This window comes from Rhinoderma darwinii, unplaced genomic scaffold, assembly GCF_050947455.1.
Source record: "Rhinoderma darwinii isolate aRhiDar2 unplaced genomic scaffold, aRhiDar2.hap1 Scaffold_35, whole genome shotgun sequence".
Taxonomy (NCBI): domain Eukaryota; kingdom Metazoa; phylum Chordata; class Amphibia; order Anura; family Rhinodermatidae; genus Rhinoderma; species Rhinoderma darwinii.
In genome coordinates this window covers 136,073-159,994 of record NW_027463454.1, presented here as the reverse complement: position 1 = coordinate 159,994, position 23,922 = coordinate 136,073, and the positions used below count along the sequence as shown (strand labels likewise).

Genomic DNA, 23,922 nt, shown 5'->3' with positions numbered 1-23,922 from the left:
GCTGTATATAGTGTGGGGGCAGTGGAGCGGCTGTATATATTGTATACAGGTACAGGGGCGGCTGTATATAGTGTGGGGGCAGTGGAGCGGCTGTATATAGATGTATATATTGTATACAGGTACAGGGGCTGCTGTATATAGTGTGGGGGCAGTGGAGCGGCTGTATATAGATGTATATATTGTATACAGGTACAAGGGTTGCTGTATATAGTGTGGGGGCAGTGGAGCGGCTGTATATAAATGTATATATTGTATACAGGTACAAGGGCTGCTGTATATAGTGTGGGGGCAGTGGAGCGGCTGTATATAGATGTATATATTGTATACAGGTACAGGGGTTGCTGTATATAGTGTGGGTGGCAGTGGAGCGGCTGTATATAGATGTATATATTGTATACGGGTACAGGGGCTGCTGTATATAGTGTGGGGGGCAGTGGAGCGGCTGTATATTGTATACAGGTACAGGGGCTGCTGTATATAGTGTGTGGCAGTGGAGCGGCTGTATATAGATGTATATATTGTATACGGGTACAGGGGCCCCTGTATATAGTGTGGGGGCAGTGGAGCGGCTGTATATAGATGTATATATTGTATACGGGTACAGGGGCTGCTGTATATAGTGTGGGGGCAGTGGAGCAGCTGTATATAGATGTATATATTGTATACGGGTACAGGGGCTGCTGTATATAGTGTGGGGGCAGTGGAGCAGCTGTATATAGATGTATATATTGTATACGGGTACAGGGGCCCCTGTATATAGTGTGGGGGCAGTGGAGCGGCTGTATATAGATGTATATATTGTATACGGGTACAGGGGCCCCTGTATATAGTGTGGGGGCAGTGGAGCGGCTGTATATAGATGTATATATTGTATACGGGTACAGGGGCTGCTGTATATAGTGTGGGGGCAGTGGAGCAGCTGTATATAGATGTATATATTGTATACGGGTACAGGGGCTGCTGTATATAGTGTGGGGGCAGTGGAGCAGCTGTATATAGATGTATATATTGTATACGGGTACAGGGGCCCCTGTATATAGTGTGGGGGCAGTGGAGCGGCTGTATATAGATGTATATATTGTATACGGGTACAGGGGCTGCTGTATATAGTGTGGGGGCAGTGGAGCAGCTGTATATAGATGTATATATTGTATACAGGTACAGGGGCTGCTGTATATAGTGTGGGGGCAGTGGAGCGGCTGTATATAGATGTATATATTGTATACGGGTACAGGGGCCCCTGTATATAGTGTGGGGGCAGTGGAGCGGCTGTATATAGATGTATATATTGTATACGGGTACAGGGGCTGCTGTATATAGTGTGGGGGCAGTGGAGCAGCTGTATATAGATGTATGTATTGTATACGGGTACAGGGGCCCCTGTATATAGTGTGGGGGCAGTGGAGCGGCTGTATATAGATGTATATATTGTATACGGGTACAGGGGCTGCTGTATATAGTGTGGGGGCAGTGGAGCGGCTGTATATAGATGTATATATTGTATACAGGTACAGGGGTTGCTGTATATAGTGTGGGGGCAGTGGAGCGTCTGTATATAGATGTATATATTGTATACAGGTACAGGGGCTGCTGTATATAGTGGGGGGCAGTGGAGCGCCTGTATATAGATGTATATAATGTATACAGGCATATAGTGTGGGGGCAGTGGAGCGTCTGTATATAGATGTATATATTGTATACAGGTACAGGGGCTGCTGTATATAGTGTGGGTGGCAGTGGAGCGGCTGTATATAGATGTATATATTGTATACGGGTACAGGGGCTGCTGTATATAGTGTGGTGGCAGTGGAGCGTCTGTATATAGATGTATATATTGTATAGAGGTACAGGGGCTGCTGTATATAGTGTGGGCGCAGTGGAGCGGCTGTATATAGATGTATATATTGTATACAGGTACAGGGGCTGCTGTATATAGTGTGGTGGCAGTGGAGCGGCTGTATATATTGTATACAGGTACAGGGGCTGCTGTATATAGTTTGGGGGCAGTGGAGTGGCTGTATATAGATGTATGTATTGTATACAGGTACAGGGGCTGCTGTATATAGTGTGGGGGCAGTGGAGCGGCTGTATATAGATGTATGTATTGTATACAGGTACAGGGGCTGCTGTATATAGTGTGGGGGCAGTGGAGCGGCTGTATATAGATGTATATATTGTATACAGGTACAGGGGCTGCTGTATATAGTGTGGTGGCAGTGGAGCGGCTGTATATAGATGTATATAGGTACAGGGGCTGCTGTATATAGTGTGGTGGCAGTGGAGCGGCTGTATATAGATGTATATATTGTGTACAGGTACAGGGGCTGCTGTATATAGTGCGGGGGCAGTGGAGCGGCTGTATATAGATGTTTGTATTGTATACAGGTATATAGTGTGGGGGCAGTGGAGCGGCTGTATATAGATGTATATATTGTATACAGGTACAGGGGCTACTGTATATAGTGTGGGGGCAATGGAGCGGCTGTATATAGATGTATGTATTGTATACAGGTACAGGGGCTGCTGTATATAGTGCGGGGGCAGTGGAGCGGCTGTATATAGATGTATATATTGTATACAGGTACAGGGGCTGCTGTATATAGTGTGGTGGCAGTGGAGCGGCTGTATATAGATGTATATATTGTATACAGGTATATAGTGTGGGGGCAGTGGAGCGGCTGTATATAGATGTATATATTGTATACAGGTATATAGTGTGGGGGCAGTGGAGCGGCTGTATATATTGTATACAGGTACAGGGGCTGCTGTATATAGTGTGGGGGCAATGGAGCGGCTGTATATAGTGTGGCAGTGGAGCGGCTGTATATAGATGTATGTATTGTATACAGGTACAGGGGCTGCTGTATATAGTGCGGGGGCAGTGGAGCGGCTGTATATAGATGTATATATTGTATACAGGTACAGGGGCTGCTGTATATAGTGTGGTGGCAGTGGAGCAGGTACAGGGGCGGCTGTATATAGTGTGGGTGGCAGTGGAGCGTCTGTATATAGATGTATATATTGTATACAGGTACAGGGGCTGCTGTATATAGTGCGGGGGCAGTGGAGCGGCTGTATATAGATGTATATATTGTATACAGGTACAGGGGCTGCTGTATATAGTGTGGTGGCAGTGGAGCGGCTGTATATAGATGTATATAGGTACAGGGGCTGCTGTATATAGTGCGGGGGCAGTGGAGCGGCTGTATATAGATGTATATAGGTACAGGGGCTGCTGTATATAGTGCGGGGGCAGTGGAGCGGCTGTATATAGATGTTTGTATTGTATACAGGTATATAGTGTGGGGGCAGTGGAGCGGCTGTATATATTGTATACAGGTACGGGGCTGCTGTATATAGTGTGGGGGCAATGGAGCGGCTGTATATAGTGTGGGGGCAGTGGAGCGGCTCTATATAGATGTATGTATTGTATACAGGTACAGGGGCTGCTGTATATAGTGTGGGGGCAGTGGAGCGGCTGTATATAGATGTATATATTGTATACAGGTACAGGGGCTGCTGTATATAGTGTGGTGGCAGTGGAGCGGCTGTATATAGATGTATATAGGTACAGGGGCTGCTGAATATAGTGTGGGGGCAGTGGAGCGGCTGTATATAGATGTATGTATTGTATACAGGTACAGGGGCTGCTGTATATAGTGCGGGGGCAGTGGAGCGGCTGTATATAGATGTATATATTGTATACAGGTACAGGGGCTGCTGTATATAGTGTGGTGGCAGTGGAGCGTCTGTATATAGATGTATATATTGTATACAGGTACAGGGGCTGCTGTATATAGTGCGGGGGCAGTGGAGCGGCTGTATATAGATGTATATATTGTATACAGGTACAGGGGCTGCTGTATATAGTGTGGTGGCAGTGGAGCGGCTGTATATAGATGTATATAGGTACAGGGGCTGCTGTATATAGTGCGGGGGCAGTGGAGCGGCTGTATATAGATGTTTGTATTGTATACAGGTATATAGTGTGGGGGCAGTGGAGCGGCTGTATATATTGTATACAGGTACAGGGGCTGCTGTATATAGTGTGGGGGCAGTGGAGCGGCTCTATATAGATGTATGTATTGTATACAGGTACAGGGGCTGCTGTATATAGTGTGGGGGCAGTGGAGCGGCTGTATATAGATGTATATATTGTATACAGGTACAGGGGCTGCTGTATATAGTGTGGTGGCAGTGGAGCGGCTGTATATAGATGTATATAGGTACAGGGGCTGCTGTATATAGTGTGGGGGCAGTGGAGCGGCTGTATATAGATGTATGTATTGTATACAGGCATATAGTGTGGTAGCAGTGGAGCGGCTGTATATAGATGTATATATTGTATACAGGTACAGGGATTGCTGTATATAGTTTGGCAGTGGAGCGGCTGTATATAGATGTATATATTGTATACAGGTACAGGGGTTGCTGTATATAGTGTGGTGGCAGTGGAGCGGCTGTATATAGATGTATATATTGTATACAGGTACAGGGGTTGCTGTATATAGTATGGTGGCAGTAGAGCAGGTACAGGGGCCGCTGTATATAGTGTGGGGGCAGTGGAGCGGCTGTATATAGATGTATATATTGTATACAGGTATATAGTGTGGGGGCAGTGGAGCGGCTGTATATATTGTATACAGGTATATAGTGTGGGGGCAGTGGAGCGGCTGTATATATTGTATACAGGTACAGGGGCTGCTGTATATAGTGTGGGGGCAATGGAGCGGCTGTATATAGTGTGGTGGCAGTGGAGCGGCTGTATATAGATGTATATATTGTATACAGGTATATAGTGTGGGGGCAGTGGAGCGGCTGTATATAGATGTATATATTGTATACAGGTACAGGGGCTGCTGTATATAGTGTGGGGGCAGTGGAGCGGCTGTATATAGATGTATATATTGTGTACAGGGGCTGCTGTATATAGTGTGGGGGCAATGGAGCGGCTGTATATAGATGTATATATTGTATATAGTGTGGGGGCAGTGGAGCGGCTGTATATAGATGTATATATTGTATACGGGTACAGGGGCTGCTGTATATAGTGTGGGGACAGTGGAGCGGCTGTATATAGATGAATGTATTGTATACAGGTACAGGGGCTGCTGTATATAGTGTGGGGGCAGTGGAGCGGCTGTATATAGATGTATGTATTGTATACAGGTACAGGGGCTGCTGTATATAGTGTGGGGGCAGTGGAGCGGCTGTATATAGATGTATGTATTGTATACAGGTACAGGGGCTGCTGTATATAGTGTGGGGGCAGTGGAGCGGCTGTATATAGATGTATGTATTGTATACAGGTACAGGGGCTGCTGTATATAGTGTGGGGGCAGTGGAGCGGCTGTATATAGATGTATGTATTGTATACAGGTACAGGGGCTGCTGTATATAGTGTGGGTGCAGTGGAGCGGCTGTATATAGATGTATGTATTGTATACAGGGGCCGCTGTATATAGTGTGGGGGCAGTGGAGCGGCTGTATATAGATGTATGTATTGTATACAGGTACAGGGGCTGCTGTATATAGTGTGGGGGCAGTGGAGCGGCTGTATATAGATGTATGTATTGTATACAGGTACAGGGGCTGCTGTATATAGTGTGGGTGCAGTGGAGCGGCTGTATATAGATGTATGTATTGTATACAGGGGCCGCTGTATATAGTGTGGGGGCAGTGGAGCGGCTGTATATAGCTGTATGTATTGTATACAGGTACAGGGGCTGCTGTATATAGTGTGGTGGCAGTGGAGCAGGTACAGGGGCGGCTGTATATAGTGTGGGGGCAGTGGAGCGGCTGTATATAGTTGGGGGCAGTGGAGCCTCTGTATATAGATGTATATATTGTATACAGGTATATAGTGTGGGTGGCAGTGGAGCGGCTGTATATATTGTATACCGGTACAGGGGCTACTGTATATAGTGTGGGGGCAGTGGCGCGTCTGTATATAGTGTGGGTGGCAGTGGAGCGGCTGTATATAGTGTGGGTGGCAGTGGAGCGGCTGTATATATTGTATACAGGTACAGGGGCTGCTGTATATAGTGTGGGGGCAGTGGATCGGCTGTATATAGATGTATATATTGTATACAGGTACAGGGGCTGCTGTATATAGTGTGGGGGCAGTGGAGCGGCTGTATATAGATGTATATATTGCATACAGGTATATAGTGTGGGGGCAGTGGAGCGGCTGTATATAGATGTATATATTGTATACAGGTATATAGTGTGGGGGCAGTGTAGCGTCTGTATATAGATGTATGTATTGTATATAGGTACAGGGGCTGCTGTATATAGTGTGGGGGCAGTGGAGCGGCTGTATATAGATGTATATATTGTATACTGGTACAGGGGCTGCTGTATATAGTGTGGGGGCAGTGGAGCGGCTGTATATAGATGTATATATTGTATACAGGTATATAGTGTGGGGGCAGTGGAGCGGCTGTATATAGATGTATATATTGTATACAGGTATATAGTGTGGGGGCAGTGTAGCGTCTGTATATAGATGTATATATTGTATACTGGTACAGGGGCTGCTGTATATAGTGTGGGGGCAGTGGAGCGGCTGTATATAGATGTATATATTGTATACAGGTATATAGTGTGGGGGCAGTGGAGCGGCTGTATATAGATGTATATATTGTATACAGGTATATAGTGGGGGGGCAGTGGAGCGGCTGTATATAGATGTATGTATTGTATACAGGTACAGGGGCTGCTGTATATAGTGTGGTGGCAGTGGAGCGGCTGTATATAGATGTATATATTCTATACAGGTATATAGTGTGGGGGCAGTGGAGCGGCTGTATATAGATGTATGTATTGTATACAGGTACAGGGGCTGCTGTATATAGTGTGGTGGCAGTGGAGCGGCTGTATATAGATGTATATATTGTATACCGGTATATAGTGGGGGGGCAGTGGAGCGGCTGTATATAGATGTATATATTGTATACAGGTACAGGGGCTGCTGTATATAGTGGGGGGGGGCAGTGGAGCGGCTGTATATAGATGTATATATTGTATACAGGTACAGGGGCTGCTGTATATAGTGTGGTGGCAGTGGAGCAGGTACAGGGGCGGCTGTATATAGTGTGGGTGGCAGTGGAGCGGCTGTATATAGATGTATGTATTGTATACAGGTACAGGGGCTGCTGTATATAGTGTGGTGGCAGTGGAGCGGCTGTATATAGATGTATATATTGTATACAAGTATATAGTGTGGGGGCAGTGGAGCGGCTGTATATAGATGTATGTATTGTATACAGGTACAGGGGCTGCTGTATATAGTGTGGTGGCAGTGGAGCGGCTGTATATAGATGTATATATTGTATACCGGTATATAGTGGGGGGGCAGTGGAGCGGCTGTATATAGATGTATATATTGTATACAGGTACAGGGGCTGCTGTATATAGTGGGGGGGGGCAGTGGAGCGGCTGTATATAGATGTATATACTGTATACAGGTATATAGTGTGGGGGCAGTGGAGCGGCTGTATATAGATGTATATATTGTATACAGGTATATAGAGGGGGGGGCAGTGGAGCGGCTGTATATAGATGTATATATTGTATACAGGTACAGGGGCTGCTGTATATAGTGGGAGGGGCAGTGGAGCGGCTGTATATAGATGTATATACTGTATACAGGTATATAGTGTGGGGGCAGTGGAGCGGCTGTATATAGATGTATATATTGTATACAGGTATATAGAGGGGGGGCAGTGGAGCGGCTGTATATAGATGTATATATTGTATACAGGTATATAGTGGGGGGGCAGTGGAGCGGCTGTATATAGATGTATATATTGTATACAGGTACAGGGGCTGCTGTATATAGTGGGGGGGCAGTGGAGCGGCTGTATATAGATGTATATACTGTATACAGGTATATAGTGTGGGGGCAGTGGAGCGGCTGTATATAGATGTATATATTGTATACAGGTATATAGAGGGGGGGCAGTGGAGCGGCTGTATATAGATGTATATATTGTATACAGGTATATAGTGGGGGGGCAGTGGAGCGGCTGTATATAGATGTATATATTGTATACAGGTACAGGGGCTGCTGTATATAGTGGGGGGGCAGTGGAGCGGCTGTATATAGATGTATATACTGTATACAGGTATATAGTGTGGGGGCAGTGGAGCGGCTGTATATAGATGTATATATTGTATACAGGTATATAGAGGGGGGCAGTGGAGCGGCTGTATATAGATGTATATATTGTATACAGGTATATAGTGGGGGGGCAGTGGAGCGGCTGTATATAGATGTATATATTGTATACAGGTACAGGGGCTGCTGTATTTCTCGGGACCCGGCGCGGTGCTCGCTCTCCCGGGGGGCGCTGGCCGTCGCTGCCGCACACAGAGCTGAACACCTGGGAGTCGCTCTGAGAATTGAACTATAAACTTCGAGACTGAACTCCGGAGAAGAGACAGCGCAGCCCTTCCGGAGGAGGAGACATCGGCCTCACCCTGTGCCCGATACCGAGGAGACCCGCACAAGGTCGGGACATCTGCACTATGATCCAGAGACAGCTCAACCGTATGCGGCAGCAGCTGGCGACCCACGGCCCCGGCAGGTACGTAAAGCCCCCCGGCCCCTCCATGTGCGGCAGCCTGGAGCACATAATCCTGATATGTTCCCGGAGCAAGGGGCCCTACACTCGGGGCCACATCACACGACCCCGGAGGAAGCTGCAGGTGACGGCTGAGCCCCCGGAGACATCAGTGATCTCAGAAGGAAGCGGAGTGACGTAGATATTACACTGAACCTCTGGATGACGTCAGGAGAGATTTCAAATATTCAATGTGTCATATAATGTCAAACTCTTGGCCCTGAACAGATAGTGACATAGAGCAGGAGAGTCCTATATACAATATATACAGTGTATGGAGGAGAGTCCTATATACATCTATACACAGTGCATGGAGGATACTGCCCCCGATCCTGTGTATGTACAGACAGTGACAGAGCAGGAGGGTCCTATATACAATATACACATCTATACACAGTGTATGGAGGATACTGCCCCGAGGAGAGTCCTATATACAATATATACAGTGTATGGAGGATACTGCCCCGATCCTGTGTATGTACAGATAGTGACATAGAGCAGGAGAGTCCTATATACAGTGAAGGAAATAAATATTTGATCCCTTGCTGATTTTGTAAGTTTGCCCACTGTCAAAGACATGAACGGTCTAGAATTTTTAAGCTAGGTTAATTTTACCAGTGAGAGATAGATTATATAAAAAAAAAAAAAGAAAATCACATTGTCAAAATTATACAGTGAAGGAAATAAGTATTTGATCCCTTGCTGATTTTGTAAGTTTGCCCACTGTCAAAGACATGAACGGTCTAGAATTTTTAAGCTAGGTTAATTTTACCAGTGAGAGATAGATTATATAAAAAAAAAAAAAGAAAATCACATTGTCAAAATTATATATATTTATTTGCATTGTGCACAGAGAAATAAGTATTTGATCCCTTTGGCAAACAAGACTTAATACTTGGTGGCAAAATCCTTGTTGGCAAGCACAGCAGTCAGACGTTTTTTGTAGTTGATGATGAGGTTTGCACACATGTTAGATGGAATTTTGGCCCACTCCTCTTTGCAGATTATCTGTAAATCATTAAGATTTCGAGGCTGTCGCTTGGCAACTCGGATCTTTAGCTCCCTCCATAAGTTTTCGATGGGATTAAGGTCTGGAGACTGGCTAGGCCACTCCATGACCTTAATGTGCTTCTTTTTGAGCCACTCCTTTGTTGCCTTGGCTGTATGTTTCGGGTCATTGTCGTGCTGGAAGACCCAGCCACGAGCCATTTTTAATGTCCTGGTGGAGGGAAGGAGGTTGTCACTCAGGATTTGACGGTACATGGCTCCATCGATTCTCCCATTGATGCAGGGAAGTAGTCCTGTGCCCTTAGCAGAGAAACACCCCCAAAACATAATGTTTCCACCTCCATGCTTGACAGTGGGGACGGTGTTCTTTGGGTCATAGGCAGCATTTCTCTTCCTCCGAACACGGCGAGTTGAGTTAATGCCAAAGAGCTCAATTTTAGTCTCATCTGACCACAGCACCTTCTCCCAATCACTCTCAGAATCATCCAGATGTTCATTTTCAAACTTCAGACGGGCCTGTACATGTGCCTTCTTGAGCAGGGGGACCTTGCGGGCACTGCAGGATTTTAATCCATTACGGCGTAATGTGTTACCAATGGTTTTCTTGGTGACTGTGGTCCCAGCTGCCTTGAGATCATTAACAAGTTCCCCCCGTGTAGTTTTGGGCTGAGCTCTCACCTTCCTCAGGATCAAGGATACCCCACGAGATGAGATTTTGCATGGAGCCCCAGATCGATGTGGATTGACAGTCATTTTGTATGTCTTCCATGTTCTTACTATTGCACCAACAGTTGTCTCCTTCTCACCCAGCGTCTTACTTATGGTTTTGTAGCCCATTCCAGCCTTGTGCAGGTCTATGATCTTGTCCCTGACATCCTTAGAAAGCTCTTTGGTATTGCCCATGTTGTAGAGGTTCGAGTCAGACTGATTAATTGAGTCTGTGGACAGGAGTCTTTTATACAGGTGACCATGTAAGACAGCTGTCTTTAATGCAGGCACCAAGTTGATTTGGATCGTGTAACTGGTCTGGAGGAGGCTGAACTCTTAATGGTTGGTAGGGGATCAAATACTTATTTCTCTGTGCACAATGCAAATAAATATATATAATTTTGACTATGTGATTTATTTATTTTTTTTATATATAATCTATCTCTCACTGGTAAAATTAACCTAGCCTAAAAATTCTAGACTGTTCATGTCTTTGACAGTGGGCAAACTTACAAAATCAGCAAGGGATCAAATACTTATTTCCTTCACTGTATATATTTATTTGCATTGTGCACAGAGAAATAAGTATTTGATCCCTTTGGCAAACAAGACTTAATACTTGGTGGCAAAACCCTTGTTGGCAAGCACAGCAGTCAAACGTTTTTTGCAGTTGATGATGAGGTTTGCACACATGTTAGATGGAATTTTGGCCCACTCCTCTTTGCAGATCATCTGTAAATCATTAAGATTTCGAGGCTGTCGCTTGGCAACTCGGATCTTCAGCTCCCTCCATAAGTTTTCGATGGGATTAAGGTCTGGAGACTGGCTAGGCCACTCCATGACCTTAATGTGCTTCTTTTTTAGCCACTGCTTTGTTGCCTTGGCTGTATGTTTTGGGTCATTGTCGTGCTGGAAGACCCAGCCACGAGCCATTTTTAATGTCCTGGTGGAGGGAAGGAGGTTGTCACTCAGGATTTGACGGTACATGGCTCCATCCATTCTCCCATTGATGCGGTGAAGTAGTCCTGTGCCCTTAGCAGAGAAACACCCCCAAAACATCATGTTTCCACCTCCATGCTTGACAGTGGGGACGGTGTTCTTTGGGTCATAGGCAGCATTTCTCCTCCTCCAAACACGGCGAGTTGAGTTAATGCCAAAGAGCTCAATTTTAGTCTCATCTGACCACAGCACCTTCTCCCAATCACTCTCAGAATCATCCAGATGTTCATTTGCAAACTTCAGACGGGCCTGTACATGTGCCTTCTTGAGCATGGGGACCTTGCGGGCACTGCAGGATTGTAATGTGTTACCAATGGTTTTCTTGGTGACTGTGGTCCCAGCTGCCTTGAGATCATTAACAAGTTCCCCCCGTGTAGTTTTCGGCTGAGCTCTCACCTTCCTCAGGATAAAGGATACCCCACGAGGTGAGATTTTGCATGGAGCCCCAGATCGATGTGGATTGACAGTCATTTTGTATGTCTTCCATTTTCTTACTATTGCACCAACAGTTGTCTCCTTCTCACCCAGCGTCTTACTTATGGTTTTGTAGCCCATTCCAGCCTTGTGCAGGTCTATGATCTTGTCCCTGACATCCTTAGAAAGCTCTTTGGTCTTGCCCATGTTGTAGAGGTTAGAGTCAGACTGATCATTGAGTCTGTGGACAGGAGTCTCTTATACAGGTGACCATGTAAGAGCTGTCTATAATGCAGGCACCAAGGTGATTTGGAGCAGTAACTGGTCTGGAGGAGGCTGAACTCCTAATGGTTGGTAGGGGGTCACATACTTATTTCTCTGTGCACAATGCAAATAAATATATATAATTTTGACAATGTGATTTTCTGTTTTTTTTTTATATATAATCTATCTCTCACTGGTAAAATTAACCTAGCCTAAAAATTCTAGACTGTTCATGACTTTGACAGTGGGCAAACTTACAAAATCAGCAAGGGATCAAATACTTATTTCCTTCACTGTACATCTATACACAGTGCATGGAGGATACTGCCCCGAGGAGAGTCCTATATACAATATACACAGTGCATGGAGGATACTGCCCCGAGGAGAGTCCTATATACAATATATACAGTGCATGGAGGATACTGCCCCCGATCCTGTGTATGTACAGACAGTGACATAGAGCAGGAGAGTCCTATATACAATATATACAGTGTATGGAGGATACTGCCCCGAGGAGAGTCCTATATACAAGATATACATCTATATACAGTGTATGGAGGATACTGCCCCCGATCCTGTGTATGTACAGACAGTGACATAGAGCAGGAGAGTCATATATACAGTGTATGGAGGATACTGCCCCGAGGAGCGTCCTATATACAAGATATACATCTATATACAGTGTATGGAGGATACTGCCCCCGATCCTGTGTATGTACATATAGTGACAGAGCAGGAGAGTCCTATATACATCTATACACAGTGTATGGCGGATACTGCCCCGATCCTGTGTATGTACAGATAGTGACAGAGCAAGAGAGTCCTATATACAATATATACATCTATATACAGTGTATGGAGGATACTGCCCCGATCCTGTGTAAGTACAGATAGTGACAGAGCAGGAGAGTCCTATATACAATATATACATCTATACACAGTGTATGGAGGATACTGCCCCGATCCTGTGTATGTACAGATAGTGACAGAGCAGGAGAGTCCTATATACATCTATACACAGTGTATGGCGGATACTGCCCCGATCCTAGGTATATACAGATAGTGACAGAGCAAGAGAGTCCTATATACAATATATACAGCTATACACAGTGTATGGAGGATACTGCCCCGATCATGTGTATGTACAGAGATAGTGACAGAGCAAGAGAGTCCTATATACAATATATACAGTGTATGGAGGATACTGCCCCTGATCCTGTGTATGTACAGATAGTGACCCCTAGAGGGGGGGGGTCCTATATACATCTATACACAGTGTATGGAGGATACTGCCCGATCCTGTGCCTGTGTATGTACAGATAGTGACAGAGCAGGAGAGTCCTATATACATCTATACACAGTGTATGGAGGAAACTGCCCCGATCATGTGTATGTACAGATAGTGACCCCTAGAGGGGGGGGGGTCCTATATACATCTATACACAGTGTATGGAGGATACTGCCCCTGATCCTGTTTATGTACAGATAGTGACATAGAGCAGGAGAGTCCTATATACATCTATACACAGTGTATGGAGGAGACTGCCCCGATCATGTGTATGTACAGATAGTGACCCCTAGAGGGGGGGGGGGGTCCTATATACATCTATACACAGTGCATGGGGGATACTGCCCCAATCCGGTGTATGTACAGAAAGTGACCACACTTATGGGGGGGGTATGGCAGCTGGCCAACAGGGCGCAGGTCAGAGTCTATAGTTCGTATAGGGTACCTGTGGCAGCTCGGACAGTAGCAAGCCAGGCTCGGCTGGGACTAGGCAGCAGATAGATGTCAGGCGTGGTATACAGCGCAGCACGACTACAGCTCAACACGGCACTAGATCAGGTTACAGGAACAGGGAACTGGAAGACACTAGGGGACCATTTGCAAAGACAAACTAGGATACGAGCGACAACGCTCAGGCATGGGAGGAAGGGGCTGGGCCCTTCTTATAGCCCAGGGTGCTATGGGAGCAATCAGCTCAGTCTCCCACCTGCGTGCACTCTGGCTTCTTGAGTCTGGACTGAGCTCGCAAGCGCACCCTGGTGGTCAGTGTGGAACAGGACGGCCATATGTGCAGACATCTCTGGAGAGAAGGGCGTCGACTGGATGGAAGGATTTTGTTGTCAGTGACCACGGACGTTACATATACACAGTGTATGGAGGATACAGCCCCCGGTCCTGTGTACATACAGATAGTGACCCCTAGAGGGCGTAAGCCCTATATATAATATATACACAGTGTATGGAGGATACTGCCCCCCGCTCCAGTGTATATACAGATAGTGACCCCTAGAGGGGGTAAGCCCTATATATAATATATACACAGTGTATGGAGGATACAGTCCCCGGTCCAGTGTATATACAGATAGTGACCCCTAGAGGGGGAAAGCCCTATATATAATATATACACAGTGTATGGAGGATACAGTCCCCGGTCCAGTGTATATACAGATAGTGACCCCTAGAGGGGGTAAGCCCTATATATAATATATACACAGTGTATGGAGGATACTGCCCCCGGTCCAGTGTATATACAGATAGTGACCCCTAGAGGGGGTAAGCCCTATATACAATATATACACAGTGTATGGAGGATACAGCCCCCGGTCCAGTGTATATACAGATAGTGACCCCCTAGAGGGGGTAAGCCCTATATATAATATATACACAGTGTATAGAGGATACTGCCCCCGGTCCAATGTATATACAGATAGTGACCCCTAGAGGGGGAAAGCCCTATATATAATATATACACAGTGTATGGAGGATACAGCCCCCGGTCCAGTGTATATACAGATAGTTACCCCTAGAGGGGGTAAGCCCTATATATAATATATACACAGTGTATGGAGGATACTGCCCCCGGTCCTGTGTATATACAGATAGTGACCCCTAGAGGGGGTAAGCCCTATATATAATATATACACAGTGTATGGAGGATACAGCCCCCGGTCCAGTGTATATACAGATAGTGACCCCCTAGAGGGGGTAAGCCCTATATATAATATATACACAGTGTATGGAGGATACTGCCCCCGGTCCAATGTATATACAGATAGTGACCCCTGGAGACGGTAAGTCCTATATATAATATATACACAGTGTATGGAGAATACTGCCCCCGGTCCTGTGTATATACAGATAGTGACCCCTGGAGACGGTAAGTCCTATATATAATATATACACAGTGTATGGAGAATACTGCCCCCGGTCCTGTGTGTATACAATTAGTGACCCCTAGAGCGGGAGAGACGTATATACATATATGCAGTGTATGGAGAATACTGCCCCCGGTCCTGTGTGTATACAGGTAGTGACCCCTAGAGCGGGAGAGACGTATATACATATATGCAGTGTATGGAGAATACTGCCCCCGGTCCTGCGTGTATACATTTAGTGACCCCTAGAGCGGGAGAGACGTATATACATATATGCAGTGTATGGAGGATACTGCCCCCGGTCCTGTGTGTATACAGGTAGTGACCCCTAGAGCGGGAGAGACGTATATACATATATGCAGTGTATGGAGGATACTGCCCCCGGTCCTGTGTGTATACAGGTAGTGACCCCTAGAGCGGGAGAGACGTATATACATATATGCAGTGTATGGAGGATGCTGCTCCCGGTTTTGTGTATATACAGATAGTGACCCCTGGAAAAAAAAAATAGGTCTATATACAATATACACATCCACTCCTCAACAATGAAATGACAACACCGAGAAGGAAACGTTTTGGAATTGTGAAGATCACAGGATGGATAGATATGCTAATGATATGCTAATGATATGTTAATGATAAAAAATAGAAACCAAATATTCCAAAGCTCTTGATTTCCTCAGTGTGGAGTGTGAGCGCCACGTGCAGCGCCCCCCGCCCTTCCAGGCCCTGTGAGGTTATTACTGGTTGTCTGACCAATGTTCTGCCACGCTGAATGCACTTGGGCTCACAAATCATCAGGATTGGCTGCTGTCCGCTCCCTCTACAATTGCCGACCAATGACGTGGGAGAGAAGTCCGGGGACGCTGCAAGCCATGGTAGCACGTTTAGACCACGCAGGCTGATCACAGTAACACGAGTAACATGCGTCCTGGCGTTTTCCTGTTGAATAACGGCTTCTGGGACACTTCCACAACCAGATCAATGTAACGCCGAGCTGTTCGCGTACCTGACATGAAGAATAGAGGGGTTCGGTTATCGTACATTATACTACCCATAATCCTAGGAGTAGGACTGGTGTGATGTTGCCTTGTGAAGGCCTCTTCATGGCGTCGCCCACATGATCTCCAGACCAATCTCCGGCTATCATTGCATCCGAGACAAAGACGGGACTCATCACTGAAGAGGATAGACCTCTATTCCAGCCTCCATTGCCGTCTCGCTGTGCACCTTGATGGCCTCGGTGGCATGTGGTCAATGGAACACCTGTAGCTGGACGTCTGGCTCGTAGCCCAATGTGGTGTAAAAATTCTACTGATGGTTTGTGTGGACAACGGTTGCCGCCTTAGGCTTGGGATGTGACGTCCAGTTTCACTTGCAGTACAGAATGCATCACTATGCGCCATTCTTCCAATCATACGATCCGTCCGTGCAGGGGTTCACCTCCGCGCACCTCCTACTGTCATTCCCATACGTGGTTGTCCACTCAACCTCCGGGACACGCAACGTTGAGCAGTCCACGGTCTCTCAGGTCAAGGGTTCTGTCCTCTCAGTTTGCGACAAGTGGTGATAACTGGAATGTTGACGAACAGGAGGCATCGCACAATCCTCCCGCATCATTTTTGATCCGATTTTTGAAGTTTGAAGTTTCATGTGGCTAAAAAACTTTACTCTCAGTCTGACTTTTATCTTCCACATTCCACAGATTGGAGCGGGAGCTGGAAAATGTCATCATTTGCAGATCTCAGCGACACCGGCGACTTCCTCGATTTACATGACCTTACGGCTTGTTCTTCTTGGTGCTGCAATTTCCATGTTGAGGAGTGTATATGTATGCATTTTATGTGTGTGTGTGTGTGTGTGTGTGTGTGTGTGTGTGTGTGTGTGTGTGTGTGTGTGTACCTATACACATACATATACACACACACACACACACACACACACACACACACACATTTAGGCAGTTGTGGAAAAATGCTGTAAAGTGAGAATGTTTTCCAAAATAGAAGTGTTAATAGTTTGTTTTTTTTATCAATTAACAAACTACAAAGTAAATAAGCAGAAGAGAAATCAAATATTTGGTGTGACCACCCTTTGCCTTTAAAACAGCATCACTTCTTCCAGGTACTTGCACAGTTTTTGAAGGAACTCAGCAGGGAGGGTGTTCCACATCTTGGAGAACTGAGCGCAGATTTTTTCTGGATGTCGCTTCCTCAAGTCCTTCTGTCTCTTCATGTAATTCTAGACAGACTCGATGTTGAAATCAGGGCTCTGTGGGGGCCAAATCATATCAAATTCTGACTCGTCAGTCCAGAGCACCTGCTGCCATTTTTCTGCACCCCACTACCTATGTTTTCTTGGATAGATGTGTCGCTTGGCCGTCTTTCCACGTCAAAGGTTTGGCTTTTTGGCTGCAATTCTTCGAAGACCACTTCTGGCCAGACCTCTCAGAACAGTAGATGGCTGCACCTGAGTGTCTTTAATCTCCTGCACTAAGCTTACTTGGCCAACCACTGCGTCTACTGTCCTCAATGTTGCCCGTTCTTTGAGCTTCTTCAGAGCTTGAACAGCACATCTTGAATCCCCCGTCTGCTTTGAAATCTTTGCCTGGGAGAGACGTTGCTTATGCAGTATAACTACCTTGTGTCTTGTTGCTGTTGTCAGTCCTGCCATGGTGGACCTGTAACATGAAACTGTTCTCCACAACCTCACCTTTGTAGCAGAGTTTGGCTGTTCCTCACCCAGTTTTAAGCCTCCTACACAGCTGTTTCTGTTACAGTTAATGACTGTGTTTCAACCTACATATGAAAATGATAATCATCACCTGTTTGGTATAATTGGTTAATCATACACCTGACTATATCCTGCAAAATTCATGACTTCGTGCAAGTACCTAGAAGAATTGATGCTGTTTTGAAGGCAAAGGGCGGTCACACCAAATATTTGATTCTCTTCTGTTCGTTCACTTGTACGAATGTAGCCATCTTTAACTTGACTCTGATAACTTGCTGCAACGTGATATCACACAACAATAGCTATTGAAATGTCATTGAAAAAGTCAAGATAAGGGATCTAGCCGCTGTTTATTTAATGCGTTAAAAGTCAAGGTAAAGACGACGACATCTGTATTTGTCAATTAATAAAGGAAAAACTATTAACACTTCTATTTTTTAAAACATTCTTACTTTACAGCATTTTTCATTATTACGTATATATTAGACTGCGGACTGACCAACGGCAGCATTTACACTAGACTGTTAACTGACCGGCGGCAGCGTTTACATTAGACTGTTGACTGACCGGCGGCAGCGTTTACACTAGACTGTTGACTGACCGGCGGCAGCGTTTACATTAGACTGTTGACTGACCGGCGGCAGCGTCTACATTAGACTGTTGACTGACCGGCGGCAGCGTTTACATTAGACTGTTGACTGACCGGCGGCAGCGTTTACACTAGACTGTTAACTGACCGGCGGCAGCGTTTACACTAGACTGTTGACTGACCGGCGGCAGCGTTTACACTAGACTGTTAACTGACCGGCGGCAGCGTTTACACTAGACTGTTGACTGACCGGCGGCAGCGTTTACATTAGACTGTTGACTGACCGGCGGCAGCGTTTACATTAGACTGTTGACTGACCGGCGGCAGCGTTTACATTAGACTGTTGACTGACCGGCGGCAGCGTTTACATTAGACTGTTGACTGACCGGCGGCAGCGTTTAGGTCAGACTGCGGAATGATCGGTGGCAGCATTTACACTATCTGATTGGCTGATATGAAGATGCCGTTTTCTGGTAATCCGTAAATGTGCATGTGTTGGCGATCAGTCATCTCCTGCCCTGATCACTCCTCATCCAGATAGATGTCACCACCCCTCTCCGTGTTTCTGGCCTCCTTCAACGCTCCTTATACAAAGTCTTCATATTCTGCTTTTTCTTTTTTGTTTTAACCAAAATTTAATTGTTTCAGATCACAAGATGTCACCGACCTTCTGACTGAGGATTTACTGCCTGTAAGTAACATCCCGATTACCATCACTCACACCTGAGATACTGCGGTGTTATACACAGGACGATGGGTGTTATATAAAGGATGATGGGTGTTATACACAGGATGATGGGTGTTATACACAGGATGATGGGTGTTATACACAGGATGATGGGTGTTATACACAGAATGATGGGTGTTATATACAGAATGATGGGTGTTATATACAGAATGATGGGTGTTATACACAGGATGATGGGTGTTATACACAAGATGATGGGTGTTATATACAGGATGATGGGTGTTATACACAGGATGATGGGTGTTATATACAGGATGATGGGTGTTATACACAAGATGATGGGTGTTATACACAGGATGATGGGTGTTATACACAAGATGATGGGTGTTATACACAAGATGATGGGTGTTATACACAGGACGATGGGTGTTATACACAGGACGATGGGTGTTATACACAGGATGATGGGTGTTATATAAAGGATGATGGGTGTTCTATACAGTGCAGTCATTATATACATGATGGGTGTTATATACAGGATGATGGGTGTTCTATACAGGATGATGGGTGTTCTATACAGGATGATGGGTGTTCTACGCAGGATGATGGGTGTTATACGCAGGATTATGGGTGTTATACGCAGGATGATGGGTGTTCTATACAGGATGATGGGTGTTCTATACAGGATGATGGGTGTTCTATACAGAATGATGGGTGTTCTATACAGAATGATGGGTGTTATACAAAGAATGATGGGTGTTCTATACAGAATGATGGGTGTTATATACAGAATGATGGGTGTTACACACAGGATGATGGGTGTTATACACAGAATGATGGGTGTTCTATACAGGATGATGGGTGTTCTATACAGGATGATGGGTGTTATACACAGGATGATGGGTGTTATACGCAGGATGATGGGTGTTATACGCAGGATGATGGGTGTTATACGCAGGATGATGGGTGTTATATACAGTTTAGTCATTATATACAGGATGATGGGTGTTATATACAGGATGATGTGTGCTATATACAGGATGATAGGTGTTATATAGAGGATGATGGGTGTTGTACACAGGATGATGGGTGTTGTACACAGGATGATGGGTGTTTTACACAGGATGATGGGTGTTGTACGCAGGATGATGGGTGTTCTATACAGGATGATGGGTGTTATATACAGTTCAGTCATTATATACAGGATGATAGGTGTTATAAACAGGATGATGGGTGTTATATACAGGATGATGGGTGTTATATACAGGATGATGGGTGTTCTATACAGGTTGATGGGTGTTCTATACATAATGATGGGTGTTCTATACAGAATGATGGGTGTTCTATACAGAATGATGGGTGTTCTATACAGAATGATGGGTGTTCTATACAGAATGTAAGGAAAAGAAAAACAAAACCTGGTAAAAAAGGCACTCGGCTCAGTAAAGTCGCAATTTAATTATCAAAAGTTTATTAATATATATTTAAAATGATGCAATCTTGCACAAAAACCTACAAACAGAAATCACAAACCCGGCCGGGTAATGAATGGCAAAGAAATCAGATTTAAGAAAAATTCTCATTTAGCATGGCCATATAACAAATAGTATCAAGTAGGAAGTTACTTCAATACAGGCCACACAAGTGGATGAATCAGATACAATGTAGTGAGTGGAGGCAACGTACTAACCAAGGTCATAACATCCATGGATATAAGCGATCCTGCTGAGCAGATAGCAGTATACAGATGGGCTTACTAGCAAGGATATACATGCAGTGAACCCATAGAGCACATGAATAGATGCAAGAGTATATACTTATCAGTAGGTAGTATATGTGGAAGTCCATAGGGTTCTCTACAGATGAAAACGACCAGGTCACTCCATGAGAAGATAAAGCTCTGGTGTCTCCTCAAAGCTCCAGTGTAAAGTAACTGCAGGCGGCAGATAGAGATCAGTCCACTCCGTGCCGTTCCTCCGGAACCTCCCAGCACAGGGAAAGATAATCATGCAGCAGGTGTGTCGACACTCCAACATGCGAGAGTCCACAGGACCGAATCCCCTCCTGGGACAAGCAAAAGCAGGAAGTGGCAAGTCAGAGCCGTATCCTCCACAGCAGGGCAAGTGCTAGCAATGCGTTTCCCAGCTTTGACAGCTTGTATTGCCAGTAAGGTTCACACTTAGATGAAATATCCTTGTATCCAGCTCAAAGGAGTCTTAACTCCAAATAGGAGGGCAGGAGTGCGCAGCTTCCCCGCTTTCCGTCCATTCATCATGTGCTACGTCCAAGTCTCATGCATAGTATCCATGTGGGTTAGTTACCTCCAAGTTGCCATTCACCGGTATGTGACGTCACAGAATTACCAACGCGTTTCGTCACAGACGTGACTTCCTCAAGGCGTGTATTACAACATCAGAGCCAACCCTCTATATCAAGGGATTGTTAACCAATAGTATTTGTCGAGTAGTAATACACCTATTAACCCTAGTGCTCCCAAATGGGACCAGGGTACTTAGTGTCAACAGTATATCATTATCAATAATACAATACAATGTATGTCTATAAAGTTGTCTCCATTGACTGTCCCCATCAAAAATAAAAACAACAAAATATGATTAAATCAAAAATTAAAAAGAACAATAATAAAATAAAAAGAAAAAAATGTGAACAATTTAAAAAAAAAAATAATAATATAAATAAATAAATATAAAAATTAAAATAAATAATAATAAAAGTAAAAATAATAAAAATAAATATAAATGTAAAAATAAATAATTAATAAAATGAAAAATAAGGCACATGCACCAGAGATCACTGCTGTAAAGTTAGAGAGCCAATAGTCAGGAATAATGAGCACATATCCCCCCCTAGAGATATGGAAGCCAGTCGGGGTGTCATCCCCAAATGCTATCCAATCAAAAGGGAGGAACATTTCGATGTGGCCCGGGTCCCAAGAACCGGGCCACACACTGAAAACCAATTATGTGGTCCGGGTCTCGGGACCCCGGCCGCATCAAAGGAACATCTGTAGCTTGAGTTCATTGTTCAAGCCATGAGGGGCCAGTGATTTAAGATTGTAAATCCACATACTCTCCTTTTGCAGTAAGGAGCGATCTCGATTCCCCCCCCTATTGTTTTTCGGTAATTGGTATATGGCCATAAAGTTGAGGCCATCTACAGATTGTTGATGGTATTCCTTAAAGTGCATTGCTAATGGGCTCTTTTCTTTCCCATTTTTTATGTCCCTTATATGCTCAGAAATCCGGACCTGGACCTCTCTTATAGTCTTCCCCACATAAAACTTATTGCAGGGACAAAAGATCAAGTAAACCACCATAGATGACCGACTGTTTAGGAAGTTTCTGACATTAAATTTACGATGATTTGATGAATCAAAGAATACATCACTCTTCCTTACAAATCTACATTGTGAACAGGTCCCACATTGAAACATCCCTTTCAGGTTATGTGTGGGCCATTTAGTGTCTACATCTCTTCTAAATTCTGATCTTACAAGAAGGTCATGAAGATTCGGAGCTCTCCTAGATATCATACTAGGATGATCACCTATCATTTCCCTAATTTCCTCACATAACGTGAGATGTGGCCAGTTTTTCTCTAAGATCTCCCTTATTTCCTCCCAGTGTAGTCCAAATCTGGAGATAAACCTCACCTGTGTCCTGGATGGTTGAGATGATGTATTATTTTTCTTAATTTTCCTATATTCCGTTGGATGTAAGAGAGCTTCCCGACTGGTATGTAAAGCTCTGTTATATCCACGTTTAATACATTTCGTTGAATAGCCGCGCTGTTTAAAGCGTGTCTTTAACTCCTGAGCTTCCTGCTTAAAGGTACTTAGATCGGAACAATTTCTGCGTAATCGCAGGAATTGTCCCACTGGTATGCCACGTATAAGGGATTTGGGGTGATGACTTTGTGCCATTAATAGAGTATTCCCAGCCGTCGATTTTCTAAATGTACTGGTTACTAGCTTATTTTCTTCCTTCTTGATCAGGAGATCCAAAAAGCTTATCTCTCGATCGCTTGCTGTATATGTCAGATGTATATTATAGTTATTAATATTTAGTGAATCAACAAATGTTTTAAGTTCATCATGTGTGCCGGTCCAGACGACCAGAACATCATCCATATAACGAAGCCAGAGAGAGACGTATTTCTTAAAAAGATCACAAGGATAGACAGTCACCATTTCCCAAAATCCCAAATGAAGGCAAGCGTAAGAAGGGGCACATGATGAGCCCATTGCCGTACCAGTTACCTGTAAATAGTATTTACTGTCAAAACTAAAACAATTATGAGTTAAGACAAATTCAAGCATGTCAATGATGAACTCATTCTGATGAGAGAGTTCAGATCAGGGCACCTTCATATGATTATGACACTAGTGAGTACACCTCGAGTGATAGGGAGGAGAGTGGTAGAAATATTCCCCCACTAAAGAACCAAACTACACTAAAATCTAGTAATGTAAATCATGTTGGTTTTTTAGAAAAAGAAAAACCAGACGAGGGAAGAGTCACACGTGGGAGAAGCCGTCAGAGACCAATATAAACGAAACTCTGGGCTTTGAAAATACTGTTATTAATCTAACTGATTTCCCCCTAACACAAGCACATGTCTCTTCTGAATCGCGGCCTGTCATTTGTACCGTCTACGGGCGGCAATGAGTTTGAAGTATACAAGGATATTCATTTCTTTGTGCGAAAAAT

The 23,922-nt window shown here is 44.7% G+C and overlaps 1 protein-coding gene across 2 annotated transcripts in view; it reads left to right on the top strand.

Moving 5' to 3' along the window:
- Positions 1–8,372: 8,372 nt before the first annotated feature.
- SH3BP1 (SH3 domain binding protein 1) overlaps positions 8,373–23,922 on the top strand; it is a 75,573-nt gene continuing 60,023 nt past the window's right edge. The window contains exons 1-2 of one of the 2 annotated variants that reach the window (XR_012868508.1): positions 8,373–8,591; positions 19,153–19,195. Coding sequence is in view for 1 of the 2 variants with exons in the window: in XM_075848327.1 (XP_075704442.1) it covers positions 8,533–8,591; positions 19,153–19,195 (102 nt within the window). In the remaining variant the exon portion in view is untranslated. The remainder of the gene's footprint in view (positions 8,592–19,152; positions 19,196–23,922) is intronic. The other variant, XM_075848327.1, reaches the window with a different exon arrangement.